Below are 13447 nucleotides of genomic sequence, written 5' to 3'. Positions count from 1 at the left end.
AATAGAAAATAGATAACTGAGCTTTAGTGACTAAGTGATTCAATTCAAATAATAATAATAATAATAATAATAATAATAATAAATATCAAAATCAAATTTCAATACTACTATCACAGTAGGAAGGGTCAATGGCATTGGGTGGGTTGGGTTTGTCGGAAAAGGGTGGGTTGGGAGAGTCGCCGGCGATGTGTGAGTTGGGTGGGTCTCCGACCTTCAGTTTGCTCGCAATGGGTGCAGTTTAGGGTGATGGGTGGGTGGAGAGGGGAGATTGGAAATGGGATTTTGTTTTTGATTTTTTTTTATTCTAATCATTCATATATATTTTTTTATTTTTTCTTTAGATAACTTGTTAAACAGGTTATAAGTCAATTTGTATACCAGTGAAAAATACACATGTTAGTTTGTATTATTCATGATTAATCAATAATTTTGTATTATTATAGGAAAATCAGTAAAAAGTTATATTATTTACGGTAATTTTTCCTTTTATAAAATAGGAAAATTGTCAGAAGTGGGATTTGAACCCACGCCCTCGTTAGAGGACCAGAACTTGAGTCTGGCGCCTTAGACCACTCGGCCATCCTGACTTTATATTGATGAACCTTAAAAATTTTAATTACCATTATTTTCTTCTCTTCTCTTCTCTTCTGCCATTACCTGAATCACACCATCTGAATTTTTTTCTTCTCTTCGCTTCAGCAATGAATCCAGTTCAGTATCAACCAATTATGTCACATCCTTCTCAACAATGGAGCTCACCGATTCCTCCGAACCCGCCTCCTTCTAGCGCTTTCTGGAAGTTTCCAAATCTCCAAAATCATCTTAAAGACTTACATGAAACCCTTTCTCTTGCCACTGCACTGTAAGTTCATCTTCTTGCTCTTATTACTCAAGAATTTAAACAATAATGGAGTCGGTAATCTGTGAACTGGGTTTTGTAGGCAAAAAGAGTTGGAGATGTTGATGAAAGTTAAGGAAGCAAAAGGGGATGATAATGGTGTTGATGGGTCAATTGATAGGTTAAATGTTGATGAATTATCCAAGTTTATTGAGGATAATAGGGTTAATTTGAGTGCTCAAGAGTTAATTTCAGTGGAGGCTGCTAATAGGTTGATGTCAAAATTGAGGTTTTTGCTTGAGCCGTTTAGGGTTCTTACTGATGATGGGATTCCATGGGAGGAGAAGTCTGCTGTTGTTAGATTGAATGACAAGATTAATAAGTCGAAACGAAATAAGCTGTGGAGGAAAAGGAAGAGGCGGCGTGTTGCTGAATTTCTTGCTAAGGTTGTTTTATGTAGTTGATAATTGTGTTCATTACAAACTTTTGAGCTAAATTTGAATATTTGAAGGTTGATTTTCTTTGTTGTTTGTTCAGGAAGGTGAGACGTTCGAGAAACTCGATCGAGAAGCTGATGAATGGAGGGCTAAAGAAATTGCCAAGGATATGGCCCAACAGAAGGTACATGTATTGCATCTTTTGCTGATTAAACCATAGGTAAAACGAGGTAACAAAGCGGTAATGCCGTAATCGGGAGTGATGCGGATGCGGTTTTTACACTTTACAAAACGGAAAATATCGGTTCGTTTATTTTGAAAACCTTTATGATGCGATGCGTTGCGGCCTTGTTTTTACATTATGGTTTAAACATGAAATTGCTTGTTGTTGAGCTTTGATGCTTTTCTTGTAAATTTGTAAATTGTAATGATGTGAACTGTGCCATTGATGCTTACAACTATTGAATTGTGACCTTAAGATGATAGGAATTGAAGAGAACTTATCATTGGTGAATCTATTCCCAATGGAATATAATGAGTGCGGAAGTCATATATAATGGTACTTATTCTGTAGGGTAGCATAACCTACTTTATTTCTTGAGTTGAGGTGTGGAAGTCATATTTAGTGAAGTGTTGGATTGCATGTTTTGCTTACTCAATTTCATCTTTTAAAGATTCAAAGAATTGGAAATTTTGCTTGCTTCTGTAACAATGTGCAAAACAATACTAACAAAGAAATGTTTCAATAAACGAAGAAACAATCAAAAACTTGAATTTTTTATGAACATCCAAAATAACAGAACTAATTGCACATAAACGAAAAAACAAAAAGATTTAAAGCCCCACTGCTCTGATACCATGTGAAAGTTTTAGCCCAAGATTTTATTGATTTTCATTATCTTAAAAATGAATACAGAAGAATAAAGGGCAACCTCAATTCATTATCAGGACAGATGAACTACAAAGTCGATTATTGATATCATATCTGTTTACAAACTTGAACTTGATAAACTGCTATGCATCCTCTCGTGTTTGGACAGATGATCCCCCGACTTCATTTGTGGTTGTTCATCGTCCGATTTGCTATGTAATTTTTGTTTGATCTTGAACAGAATTGGCTTTGGAATTAAAATCCCATGATCATTTTCAGGTAGAAAAGATGAAGCAAATTGCAAAACAGAAGGCTAAAGAGGAGAGAAAGAAATTGGAAGCTGAGGTGAGAGTGGTTTGCTTTGAACGTATACGAGCATCGCTTTATGCACTTCTTTTTCGTGCTGTTCCACTCTATCTAATTTCATTATCCTAATCACGAGCTATGTGATCCTTCCGTGGTCAAATGCTATCTTCTCCATGTTGCACGTATATAGAATTTGGTTCTACGCTCATTTTGTTATAGGGCCTATGCCACTATTCCTTACAGTTATGTATTGAATACACACGTTTCAGCTTGAGCTGGCATTGATGGTCGAGAAGCTGCAAGAATTGCGCTCCATCAGGATACAGAAGTTAAAAAAACAAGGTATGTCCTAGGCGTTCTTACTATTACAAGTGAAGTTGAAAAGGCTCAAAACTTTAACCATTTTTTTTGAGCAAGTCTTGTATGAGACGGTCTCACCGTGAGACGAGCCCATACAAGCAGCCCATCAGTAAAAAAAACATAAAAAGAAAATGAAAAATCTGAATTCACATTAAGGAAGGAAATTGATGGCCTTCGTTATCTTCATGCATACTTGGTTTATATTTGTTTCATTCCCTTTCTTTACTTTCCCAAAATGTGGTTACTCCTAAGTCCTAATGCATTCTTAGTGATTCTTTTTTCTCATGGATTTGGATATTTCCATATTACATAATCAAATAAGGGGTAAAGACAAAATGAACTTACATCGATGTTCTAGACTTGTATCTACAACCCCTACATGGACCCCATGTTACCGTTCCATCCATATATGCCACAAATACAGTTGTTTATAAAGCATTGGTGTTAACAAACTTGTTGTCACAACAATCATCAACCAGGTCTAGTTGTAATTTTAAGGAAAATGAAGAATTTCAAGATTAGTTATGGATTCAACAAATACAACATTCCATTATTCCAATGCTATTAGAGACTCTTACTTAGGTCTCCTATTTAGGCACAGTTTGGTAGGTCGAATGTGCATAACTTGAGCCTTGTAATAACGACATTTCCAATAGATTCTTGATAGCAAACATCTTCGACAAATAAAAGTGCACATGCTACGATGAGTCATTTTACTATTGTTTACTATAATCTGAAACCAATGGAAGATAAATCTATGGCACCATTGAGAATTGAAAAAAATGGAAACAGTAAACAACAATAACATTCAAGTGTTCCAAAAATGGAAATGATAAACACGATAAGGAGTAAGGACATTTGGTGGTTGTGGCTGTGGCTGCTGTTAAAAACATTACTGGCTGTCTGCGTCAAATGGTTGTTAACCACTAGCCCAAAATTCAAAACCCAGTGCTTGACAATCAATGTGTTTATTTGGATACTGAGCATTTACTACTTCTAAGGTACCATCACCTTACGGCCTACAAGTAGGAGTGTTTAAAGAAAAAACCGAACCCAATTCCTAAATGTGTAAAAGCACAGGTCAAAAAACTGAAGTCACAGACAGGGTCAGGTGTCGTGCATGTTATGCCTCATGCCAAATCGTGTCGTGCTTGGCCATCCAAAAATAAGGTCTAACTATGGAAGTTATGTAATGCTGGATCGCCTAGGTGTCATGCCTCGTGCCAAATCAGGTCGCGTCAAGTCAAGTCGTATCTTGTCGTGTCGTGTTGAGCCTTAGGTGAGCCGTGCCTGAGCGGGTCACCTGCCATCTCGGTCCACTTCCATGGTGACGGATACCTTACATATACTTGATTTACTGTATTAAATTGAGTGTCTTGAACATGCGAGGCATAGTTATTTGCTTCACTTCAACAGTGTCAGTAACTGTCTATGTATAACTTTATTGGAATTAGCGAAAAATTCCTCTATGATTGAGCTTGAAATGAACTTAACCTGGAAAGGAAGTAAAGACCAATGAGGGCAACTAGCACTACAAGGAGATCATGAATACATATCCGATACATATGATTTATGCATGAACTCAACAAAGTAATTTTGAAAACTTCTTCAAAATCAAACTTAGTACTTCGGAATTTCTACTTTCGTGTTAATCGAGTACCGATTGTTTAGGCTCGAACTACCTACATGTGTATGAGTGTATCCGTTTATTCGGGTTTCGGGGTACTCAAAAGGCCAGTTTCCTAATTATGAACACCCCTATCAACAAGTAGCCATCGGATTTTGAGGTATGACCAACTGACAAGTGGCAACTAATATGTTTAGGAGGGTGCTAGAAGATCTCCCTGGAGGATATCGATGAAGCTGTCAGAGGTCAGTGAGTAAAGAGAGGGGTAAAACATGTATGATTGATTTGTGGGTCTATTTTCTATCAATTTGAACAAACGAAATACAGTTGCACCCCGTGGATGCAAGGATGAATCATTGAAAGTTCGGGGTTTTGTCTGATTTGATAGAATCAAATGCTGGTGACGCAAGAGGACAGATCAAAAACCCTCCACTTTTCTGATAAACTAAAGTCGTTTTCTCTTTCTTCTTTTAATGCTTTCTAGAAACTTGGTTCCATTATTTTACCTTGAATGAAATGCCCTTATAATGAATGCATATCTACATGATGATATATGCTGACACTATAGATGTGAAAATTATGCAGGGAATTTTCTTCCAGAAGAAGATGACAAATTTCTCGAGAAAGTTCGAGCTGCCGTTGAAGAGGAAGAACGCCAAGCAATGGCTGCTGCAGACACAGACGCAGCCAAGGAAGCTATTGCTGCTGCTGAAGAATCTCGGAAAGTTACTCAAGGTGCCAAGTTAGATCCAAACGATGAAAGCAGTAAGGAAAATAATGAAGAAAGTCAAGAGCAGAGAATTGAGGACGAAAGTAGTCTTGCCTCTTGTGAACCCACTAGCAAAGAATATGAAAATAAAGTATCCGATAGACAAAGCTATGGAGCATATGACTATGTGGCTAATTTGCCCCCGGAGTTTTATCACTACTATCATGGAAGTAATACCGACATGGGCACTCTAATTGAGGTAGTTTGTTTTCCAAACCAGTGTCACATGAGTCGCTAATTGCCTTACGAATCGCGAATAGAAACAAGCGAATTATGGTATGTTTTAGGCTATTTTGAACCATTTTGAGCAAATCGCGTATCCAAATGGCGAATTTACTATCGAATTATGTTTCACTGTTTCAAACACTTATCAGTTGACCTCCATGATGATTTTATTAATATTTTTAGATTTATTTGTGGCTTGGATACGTATTGTTAAACAATTTCAGTTTTTTCTTCTTTATGTTTGATTTACTTGCATTTGGGTCCCCATATGTGGTACGAACAAAAATAGCTTGACGTTGTTACTGTTTGACATCATTTGGTTATTTTTTGCAGGTTCGAAGAACATGGGATGCATATATAAGGCCTGGGGGAAGGTGAGAATTGACCTGTCCGTAACGTGATGATCTTGACTCTTCCTTTCTCGGGGAACTTTCTTGTTCCAAAATGTTGTCTAAGTTTAAACAGTACGACAAATAACCGACAAGAACTCCGCTAACACATTCCTTTATGCTTATAACTCGAGAGAGATCATAAATTTTATACAAAACTAGAATATTATATCATTTTTACTCAAAATAGTCCATACTACAACTTAGAGAAGCCATTTTCTGTTTGTGATAGATTACAAAGATTCTCATCTGAATAACTTGTAATTTACTGCGTGTTTCAGTCGGATTCCAGGTCACTGGGTTCAACCACGCCCTCCAGCAGATGAAGTATGGGCATCCTATCTTGTGCAAGCGCAGCGTAGATGACACTCGAGTAGTATGCAACCTTGTAACTTCCAGAAACACGGCCAAAATACAATGGTGCACATCCTTGATGAACGAGGTAACACGACTCTATTGGTCACATTGTAGTAGTCAGACCCGAATATAACAAATAATTTGTTTTAACTCATTTCTTTGTCCCTATGAGACAGCACCATAAACCGATGATTGTGCGCCAAAATGCTTGGATGCGTGGAAAAGAAATGGAGTTAGATGATTTTGCCAGTCTCTATAATGTTTACGTATGTTGTATGGGAAGAGGCATGCATGGGTATGGTAGAAGCAGTGGAGACTTGATGTCCTTGTCCGACAACTCGGTGTGGCCATTCGAAACTTTCTAGAGGTCGTCTTGTAGCAAGGGAAGTTTTTGTATAAGTTTTTTTCTTCCCATGTCCGTTCTAGGTAGAGTTACTTTGTAAATTCTTCTTAATTAAAGAGTCGGTAATCATTGAAGGCGATTCGAAGTTGGTTTTCTGATGACATTTATCAGAGTGAAGAACTTTAAGTCATTTTCTTTTGCTTTTCTGTAACGATTTTTGCTTGTCGTCTCGCCCGTTGGGCTTCATTGATGATGTGTGGTGAGATGGTGGTTAGTGTGGGTTAAGGTCTTACCGATAACTGTTGACTTTTTTTTTCATTAGTAATGAGTTGTTATTTTTGTATTATGTAGTACTCTCTCCGTTCTTTATAGTTGTTTCTATTTGCCATTTTGAATTATTATATTTATTGTTCTTATAAAACATTTTTCTATTTATACTATAAATTTTTTACAAAATTAACCTTATATGTTTTTGTTTTAATATTTTAATAATAAGTTTAATACTCATATAACTTTTGTTCTTTATATCACTTATGAATTCTACATTATCATCTAACCCGGTGTATCTCGCTCATAGAAAACCTATAGACAGAGTTCAGGGAGGAAAGAATGACGTAACTCATACCCATAAAGAAAAGCGCGACCAAAAGAATCCCCCGACTCGAGAAAAATTTCAACCCATAAAGGAAAGCGCGATCAAAAGAATCTCCCCACTCGAGAAAAATTTCAAGTGTTTGCTTCGCCTTTTTCACTGATGGAGTTAGATATTACAAGCATCGTTGATAAAACAGATTACGTAATTATGCGAAGCATTAAAAATATCCTTCATGCCACAGCAATATCTGTTAACAACGCCTTATAATATGAAAAAAATAGAAAGCCAAAGTAACGATCCAAGAAATTAAACGTCATTACCGAGTTCAGGGTAATACAATCATTCTAAATCTTCTTACATAATTCCATAAAATAATAAGCACAATAGATACTATACAGGTCTACCATGTAGAGACAAAGAGAAACATCTTGCGAATAACATCAGAAGACATCTGGTAATTGCAGAAATTGTGACTGCATATGAGAGTGGTACAATATCCAAATGTAAATCGGGCAAATCTTCCATGAGCATTTGTAATTGACTGGATGCATCATCATTCTCGAATATTAGTTGAAGACAGTAGTAAAGAATTTGAGTGAGCATGTAAAAGGGTGTATATTGTTGAATTCAAAATTACAAATAGTAAGATTGAAAACAAGGATTCAAGAGACCATATAAGTCCAGTACAATTTCCTCATACATTTCCCAGTTACCTCTACCTTATTTATACTAATAAGCTCTATAACTAACTAGTAGTAAAACAAATAACATACCCTTTAAATCCATATATCACAGAATATCCCTAGGATATCTCCCCCCATCACAAAATCAAAGACCATATGATCTACAGTAGTAATCTCCTTCGGTAGTAATATCCCTAGAATAAATGAAGAATTGACACATCACTTGTTGCTTTTTGTAGGAATCATCTTCTTTAGAGATCATTCAGCACAACTTTGACAAAGCATTAACAACAAGACCTCTACCAGTACTTGAGTTCATTGATCAAACATTAATCAAGGGCTTAAATTTACAATTAATTGTTCCATAAATCAAATACAAGAACACTTGGCAAGCAAAACGAATATAAAATATTAGACGCATAAAATTTAAAAAGGCTCCCTAAATAACCTCTTTTTTACTAAGTGTAAGGTTACATCCAACATTCAAAACACTAGGTTGGAGCCAATCAGAGGAATTAGGGTAATGGAATTTGACCAGGATTCCATAACAATATGCAAAACTTATCGATTCCCCAAAAGCCAATTCAAACAAAACACAAGTATGCTACAATTGCTATTGAGCCTGTTAAACAGAGATGTTAAATTGAAGATGATTCCATTTCATTTCAGTCATTTGAGCAAAAAATATCATACCCTAGCACCGAACAGGTCATGACTCGTGAACATCCCTTACTAACTATGCATTTTCAGAATGAGAAAGCAAAATGAGCAGAAATTCAACTCAGACAGCTAGACATCATCAGAGTAAACAAAGCAATAATGCTATCTGTCAAAACCCAAAACATAGGCTAGCTCACTTGCGGAAAATAAACAGCAAAGAAACACATGCACCCCGAAGAACAAAGTTTTCAGTTCAAAGATTCTGGCTCAGGCAAATAGAAGTTTTTCTTGCCATTTTTAACCACCACTACTACCAAAAACAAAGACAACACACCCGGAGATGTGTGTGTGTGTTCTCAAAACTGGTACAATTTTGATGATGCAGTAAATTAAAGCACTTAATTGATTGCTAAGTGCTGACAAGCCCAATCTCACATGTACCCTCAACAATTCTGGTCTCCCGTAGCCCAATCTCCTTCCAAGTTAAGCAACACTTCCCTTGAATATATTACACTTGCATGGCAGCTCCGCTACATTCAGTAGAACCAAATAATTTTCTTCTATAGCCAAAAAGGGGTATCTTAATATTAACGATCAGAATACCCTCCCAGTCCCCATACATCAAAGCTCTCAGTCACGCGCCTTAAACTATTTTTTCACTGATCTCGAATCAATCATAATTCACAATCCCCCAACTTTTCATGATAATGTTAAACATAAAACGTAAACCTTCTAGACCTCCGTATGCTAATCAAATCCTTTTAATGAGAACGAAACAAAATTTTCTAACAAAATTTACAGTCAAAGTAATAAAAACAAAACAAGTTGTTGATAATAAAAGATCAAGCATCAACCACAAAGCCACTTACTGAAGCAAAATTACCTCCTACTGTCCTACACCAAAAACCATAAGTAGGCTCTTCTTAGAGCCCAAGAAACATGAGATCATTAAGGCAATATTTTATGATGAACAGATGAAAACAAATTTCCATGAATTTATCAGCAACACGCGACCAAGTACCAATTACCAAGGAAGGAAGAATGACAAATACATCATGTAAATCAACATGTAATGATAACACACCAGGAGTCCATCTGTCATTCAAAACATGTTTGATTGGCGAAGAGTTCCACAAGCTCCACCATTTTAAAATCGAAGTACACTGGAAAACTGAAATAGTTCTGTTAAATGAAGCTCCAGCAAACTTTCGAAGGCAATTACCTTTACAAAGCTGAAGCTATGCAACTAACCAAGTCCTTAATTTTCTTTGTTCTTAAGAACATTTCTAGTTTAAACTTTTTATGAAATGGAGAATAGTTTCTATGTTTGCAAGAGTGCTCTTGCAAATTACAACAGTCCTTCCTAGTTCCTACTATGAGTTGTGTACTCATTTTTTTGCTATCTTAAATGAGAGTTTGTTGTTTTTTAATAAAATTTTGGGAACAATTTGTAATTGATGAATATAGATGGGGTATTTCCCCATGAAAATTGTTATCTTTTTAGACCGAATGAATAACAATCAGCGTATTTCATCAAGAAAATTGTCATCTTTTTAGTAGATTGAAACTTCTTTTGCTAGTTGGGTCATTACAACATTCTGGTTCAATAGTCCATTTTAATCTTGCTCCTCACAGCTCGTCGGCCCTTAGTTATCTTCAGCAATGAACCATTCATTTCTCGTTCACGGCTCACCCTCTCCTTTCTTGATTACGATATTACAAAACAATAGTACAAAATTCATTTTCTAAATTTGAACAAAATTCATTTTCTAAATTTGAACAAAAGTTCATTAAAGTGTAGCCGAGGGTTCGAAGATGATCCAAATAATAAGCATCTGGGCATCTGTTTATTCGGCAATAAATTTGCGAAGGGTTTGATTTGTGTTAGAGAGGTCTCAATTTATCAAGAGTTCTCACCTCCCTGCTGGGACCTTCGCCAATATAAGATCCAGAAAAACCTGAATGAATATAATTAAGAAAATAATGACTTATTGACCTCAGAGATCTTGGTGGAAAACAATCATCAAGTGGAAATACAATTCCATCAAGAGTAGCAAATATTTTCTAGCATCACTGGTCCCTAAAGATTATCAAAACTTTAAAAAAATTAATATTGCTTGTGAATCATATTGAATCAGAAGTACAAAGTGTAATCATTTTTCCACAATAAATGTGGAAAAAATCAGTGGGAATCCGTACTTTTACTTCATCATCTATCAATATAATCCGACATGAATCAAAATTTTGACAAAAATTATACTACTAGTATGATTTATCTACCTTGTCACCGAAAATTCCTAATTTAAAAAAGAAAAATCGGAGCTAAAGGGAGACCAATATATACGGAATAATATATATTGCTTTTTTGAATATTGCCTAACGATAGATTCATCGAAACCACACTGAATAGATTCGAGAACTTGCAAACTAGGCATTGTGATAATCATTTCAAAATAAAGACTATTTGAAGAAATATATGAAAATAAAGAGACGGATCCGAAACAGAAAAAGAAAATCGGATCCAGCAATTTGATTTCAAAATGTGGTTTGATATACGAAGGTAAACTTGGATGAAGAATGCATTAATTTAGCATGCCCTCCATAGGTGCCTTCGCATATTATGACAAATAACAAAATTAAACAGAATGAAATCAAGAGAAAAAAAATGTAGATTGAACTTGAGAGAAGGATGCTCAGTGAATACGAACCATAAAGTAAATACATAATCATGTAAATCAAATGAATTTTCTCGATTTCTCGTCACCGCATCTTATCTTAGAGATAATTGAATTACGCAATTAGGCGGCAGAAGAACAAACCCTAATTCGGCTATTGAGATCATTGAGAATAAGAAAGAACCCTCATAGTAATTGATTGAGAGTTGACCTTATATAGAGGAGCCTAGAAACTCCGAGTATAAACCCTTTGGGCCGCAAGTTTCTTAAAAGGGCCCAGAACCTCCGTGTTATGATGCAATTGTGGAATTTTTGAAATTGTTGAGTGAAAAAAAAAATTAATTAAATAAACGAAGTTTTAAAAAAATCCCAAAAGTAAGCGTCCAAACCCTAAAGCTGTGCTTTGGAGCTGTTCGCAGTTACTAACTGCGAACAGCTAATTAATTTTTTTTTTCCTTTATTTTTGAGTTGTTTGTTGTAATTGCACTAGAGACATTAGAATAGGTAATTACAAGTCGATGTATCTTTAAGGCGGCATGATTCATCGCCAAAACTCCGATCATTCATAAGTCAAAGTTTGGCGGCTATGATAAAGTAATTAAACATGTATATACAACAAAATATATACAAATGTGTGAAATATACAAGTCAATTAAAATATATATATAGTACATAGTCGATCCAAATACACAAAAGGTAATCGTTAACGCTCACGAACCCTCATCTACCTTATCCAACTGAGTTGGTCTCCTTCGCCTCCTACGATAGTAAGAGGCGTTCGCGTGACGCTCTGGCAGTGGAGGGGACTGGTACTGTGATGGCTGTGATGGCCCACCCTGCGAGGTCCCCGCAGCGTCAACGGGATATGAATGATCCATCTCCTCCAAATGGTAGTCATAAGAAGGAGAGCATGCCATGTGCGTATGGGAGGTAGTTGGTGAGTGCTGTGCAGCGACTTCCGGTATGAAGTGCTGGAACTGCGAGCCGAAGAGCATGTCATGCGCAATGTCCCTCACCGGCTCCTCCTGGCTGTACCGCATCACGTCTGCCGCACCTTGTGCCTGCAATTAATATTTAGATAATGTAACATTTTATTATTTAATTGGCAACTTAATCAAATAAATGCAAATGAAGACTTACAAATTGGGTCATCGTAGGCGTAGCAGGTGCGTAATGTGCTGCTTCCAAGATGGCACGTGGTGTCATCCATCAGCGCGTGATAGAGAGGAACCACGGCATATAGTCAGGTGTAGTAGGTGCGCCGACAACATCGATCGGCGCACCTTGTGCAAGCAGCTCAAGTCTATGATCCCAACGAGTGATGTGGCGCCTGTTGATCTCCATCCAGTTTGCCCCGGCTTGATTTCTTCGCGAAATTAGGTGCAGCTGGGGTTCAGTGTCACAAGGCGGTGGAATGCCCTGTACCAACCCATATTGGCGCATTACGCGCTCTGGTAGATGTACTTCGACAATGTCGAAGCATATGAGTGGCACAGAAGCCCTCCACGCCCTGGAATGAATCCCCGAGTGTTCGGGTACAGCTGCGTAGGCTTCCGCTGGGTATGGGTCCCACAAAAACTAAAATACATGTTTTGAAAAAGGTAAGTGATATGTTAATTAAATTGTACTAATGTTAATGAGTACTGAAATGTTTACCTGGTTGGGTCGTAGGAGGTCTAATTGATCTCGGTAGAATCCTAGACCGCTGCCGGTGTGCTTGCGCGTCCGGCGGGCAAAATTCCACCTCGAACCGTACGCAATATTTGGGCCTGGTTGTGGTGGAGGAGCAGTATCACCACGACCAACGGTTCTGTAAGGTTGGCCGATAAGAATATGCTCCCACGCCCACAGCTAACGATCGCAAATGTAATTAGTATGTAATTAACCAAATGTTGATGAGAATTAAATGTTATTGTTATTACCTGTAATATGACTAGTGGTCCTGCAATCTCTTTGACGTTCTTATGGGCAGCACCACAAAGCCTCCTGTACAAGTATCCCAGGGCTGCGGAGCCCCAGCTATACTCGGCGATGTGCTCCCACGGTTCGTCAAGTAATGTTAAGTATAGGAGCTGTATTCGGTTGCTTGTTTTATCGGCAAACAACACAGCACCTATCAAATATAGGATGTACGCCTTGGCGTACCGCGAAGTGGTGCCCTCATCAGCATCTCCGGGGAGTTGCGATAAGGTCTGAATCAACCATGTGCATCGCAAACCACTACCCCTGATCACTTCCGGTGGAGGGCGCTCTCCCAATATGCGATGCACCATGTCACGCCAGCCTGATAGCTGGCGTCCGCCTGTACAAAC

General features: G+C 37.4%; 1 protein-coding gene, 1 long non-coding RNA gene and 3 other non-coding genes across 5 annotated transcripts; 1 reads left to right on the top strand and 4 right to left on the bottom strand.

The window, feature by feature from the left end:
* Positions 1–503: 503 nt before the first annotated feature.
* Positions 504–587, bottom strand: TRNAL-CAA (transfer RNA leucine (anticodon CAA)). The gene has a single exon. It is a non-coding gene; the product is annotated as a tRNA-Leu (tRNA).
* On the top strand, positions 538–6923 carry LOC130811374 (U11/U12 small nuclear ribonucleoprotein 59 kDa protein). Its single transcript, XM_057677654.1, has 9 exons — positions 538–862; positions 942–1284; positions 1376–1459; positions 2426–2491; positions 2722–2794; positions 5025–5407; positions 5767–5807; positions 6104–6264; positions 6356–6923. The coding sequence occupies exons 1-8, from the start codon at positions 597–599 to the stop codon at positions 6186–6188; spliced, it is 1341 nt and encodes a 446-aa protein (XP_057533637.1). The 5' UTR covers positions 538–596; the 3' UTR covers positions 6189–6264; positions 6356–6923.
* A 790-nt stretch (positions 6924–7713) lies between these two features.
* On the bottom strand, positions 7714–11319 carry LOC130811375 (uncharacterized). The gene is made up of 2 exons (XR_009041162.1): positions 11169–11319; positions 7714–10418 (listed from the first exon to the last, which is right to left on the bottom strand). It is a non-coding gene; the product is annotated as an uncharacterized LOC130811375 (long non-coding RNA).
* On the bottom strand, positions 10252–10399 carry LOC130811995 (small nucleolar RNA snoR145). The gene has a single exon (XR_009041603.1). It is a non-coding gene; the product is annotated as a small nucleolar RNA snoR145 (small nucleolar RNA).
* LOC130811961 (small nucleolar RNA SNORD24) lies at positions 10454–10539 on the bottom strand. The gene has a single exon (XR_009041571.1). It is a non-coding gene; the product is annotated as a small nucleolar RNA SNORD24 (small nucleolar RNA).
* Positions 11320–13447: the final 2128 nt, after the last annotated feature.

This window comes from Amaranthus tricolor, chromosome 4, assembly GCF_026212465.1.
Source record: "Amaranthus tricolor cultivar Red isolate AtriRed21 chromosome 4, ASM2621246v1, whole genome shotgun sequence".
Lineage (NCBI taxonomy): Eukaryota > Viridiplantae > Streptophyta > Magnoliopsida > Caryophyllales > Amaranthaceae > Amaranthus > Amaranthus tricolor.
The sequence above is the reverse complement of the archived record's forward strand: the minus strand, read 5'-3'. Positions and strand labels throughout refer to the sequence as shown.

What these genes read in the sequence shown, in the direction of transcription:
- LOC130811374 (XM_057677654.1), top strand. Translation starts at nt 597, where the DNA reads ATGAACCTTAAAAATTTTAATTACCATTATTTTCTTCTCTTCTCTTCT. An exon ending in GAAAGAAATTGGAAGCTGAG is followed by an intron (nt 2,492 to 2,721) that starts GTGAGAGTGGTT and finishes CACACGTTTCAG; the next exon opens with CTTGAGCTGGCATTGATGGT. An exon ending in ACAGAAGTTAAAAAAACAAG is followed by an intron (nt 2,795 to 5,024) that starts GTATGTCCTAGG and finishes AAAATTATGCAG; the next exon opens with GGAATTTTCTTCCAGAAGAA.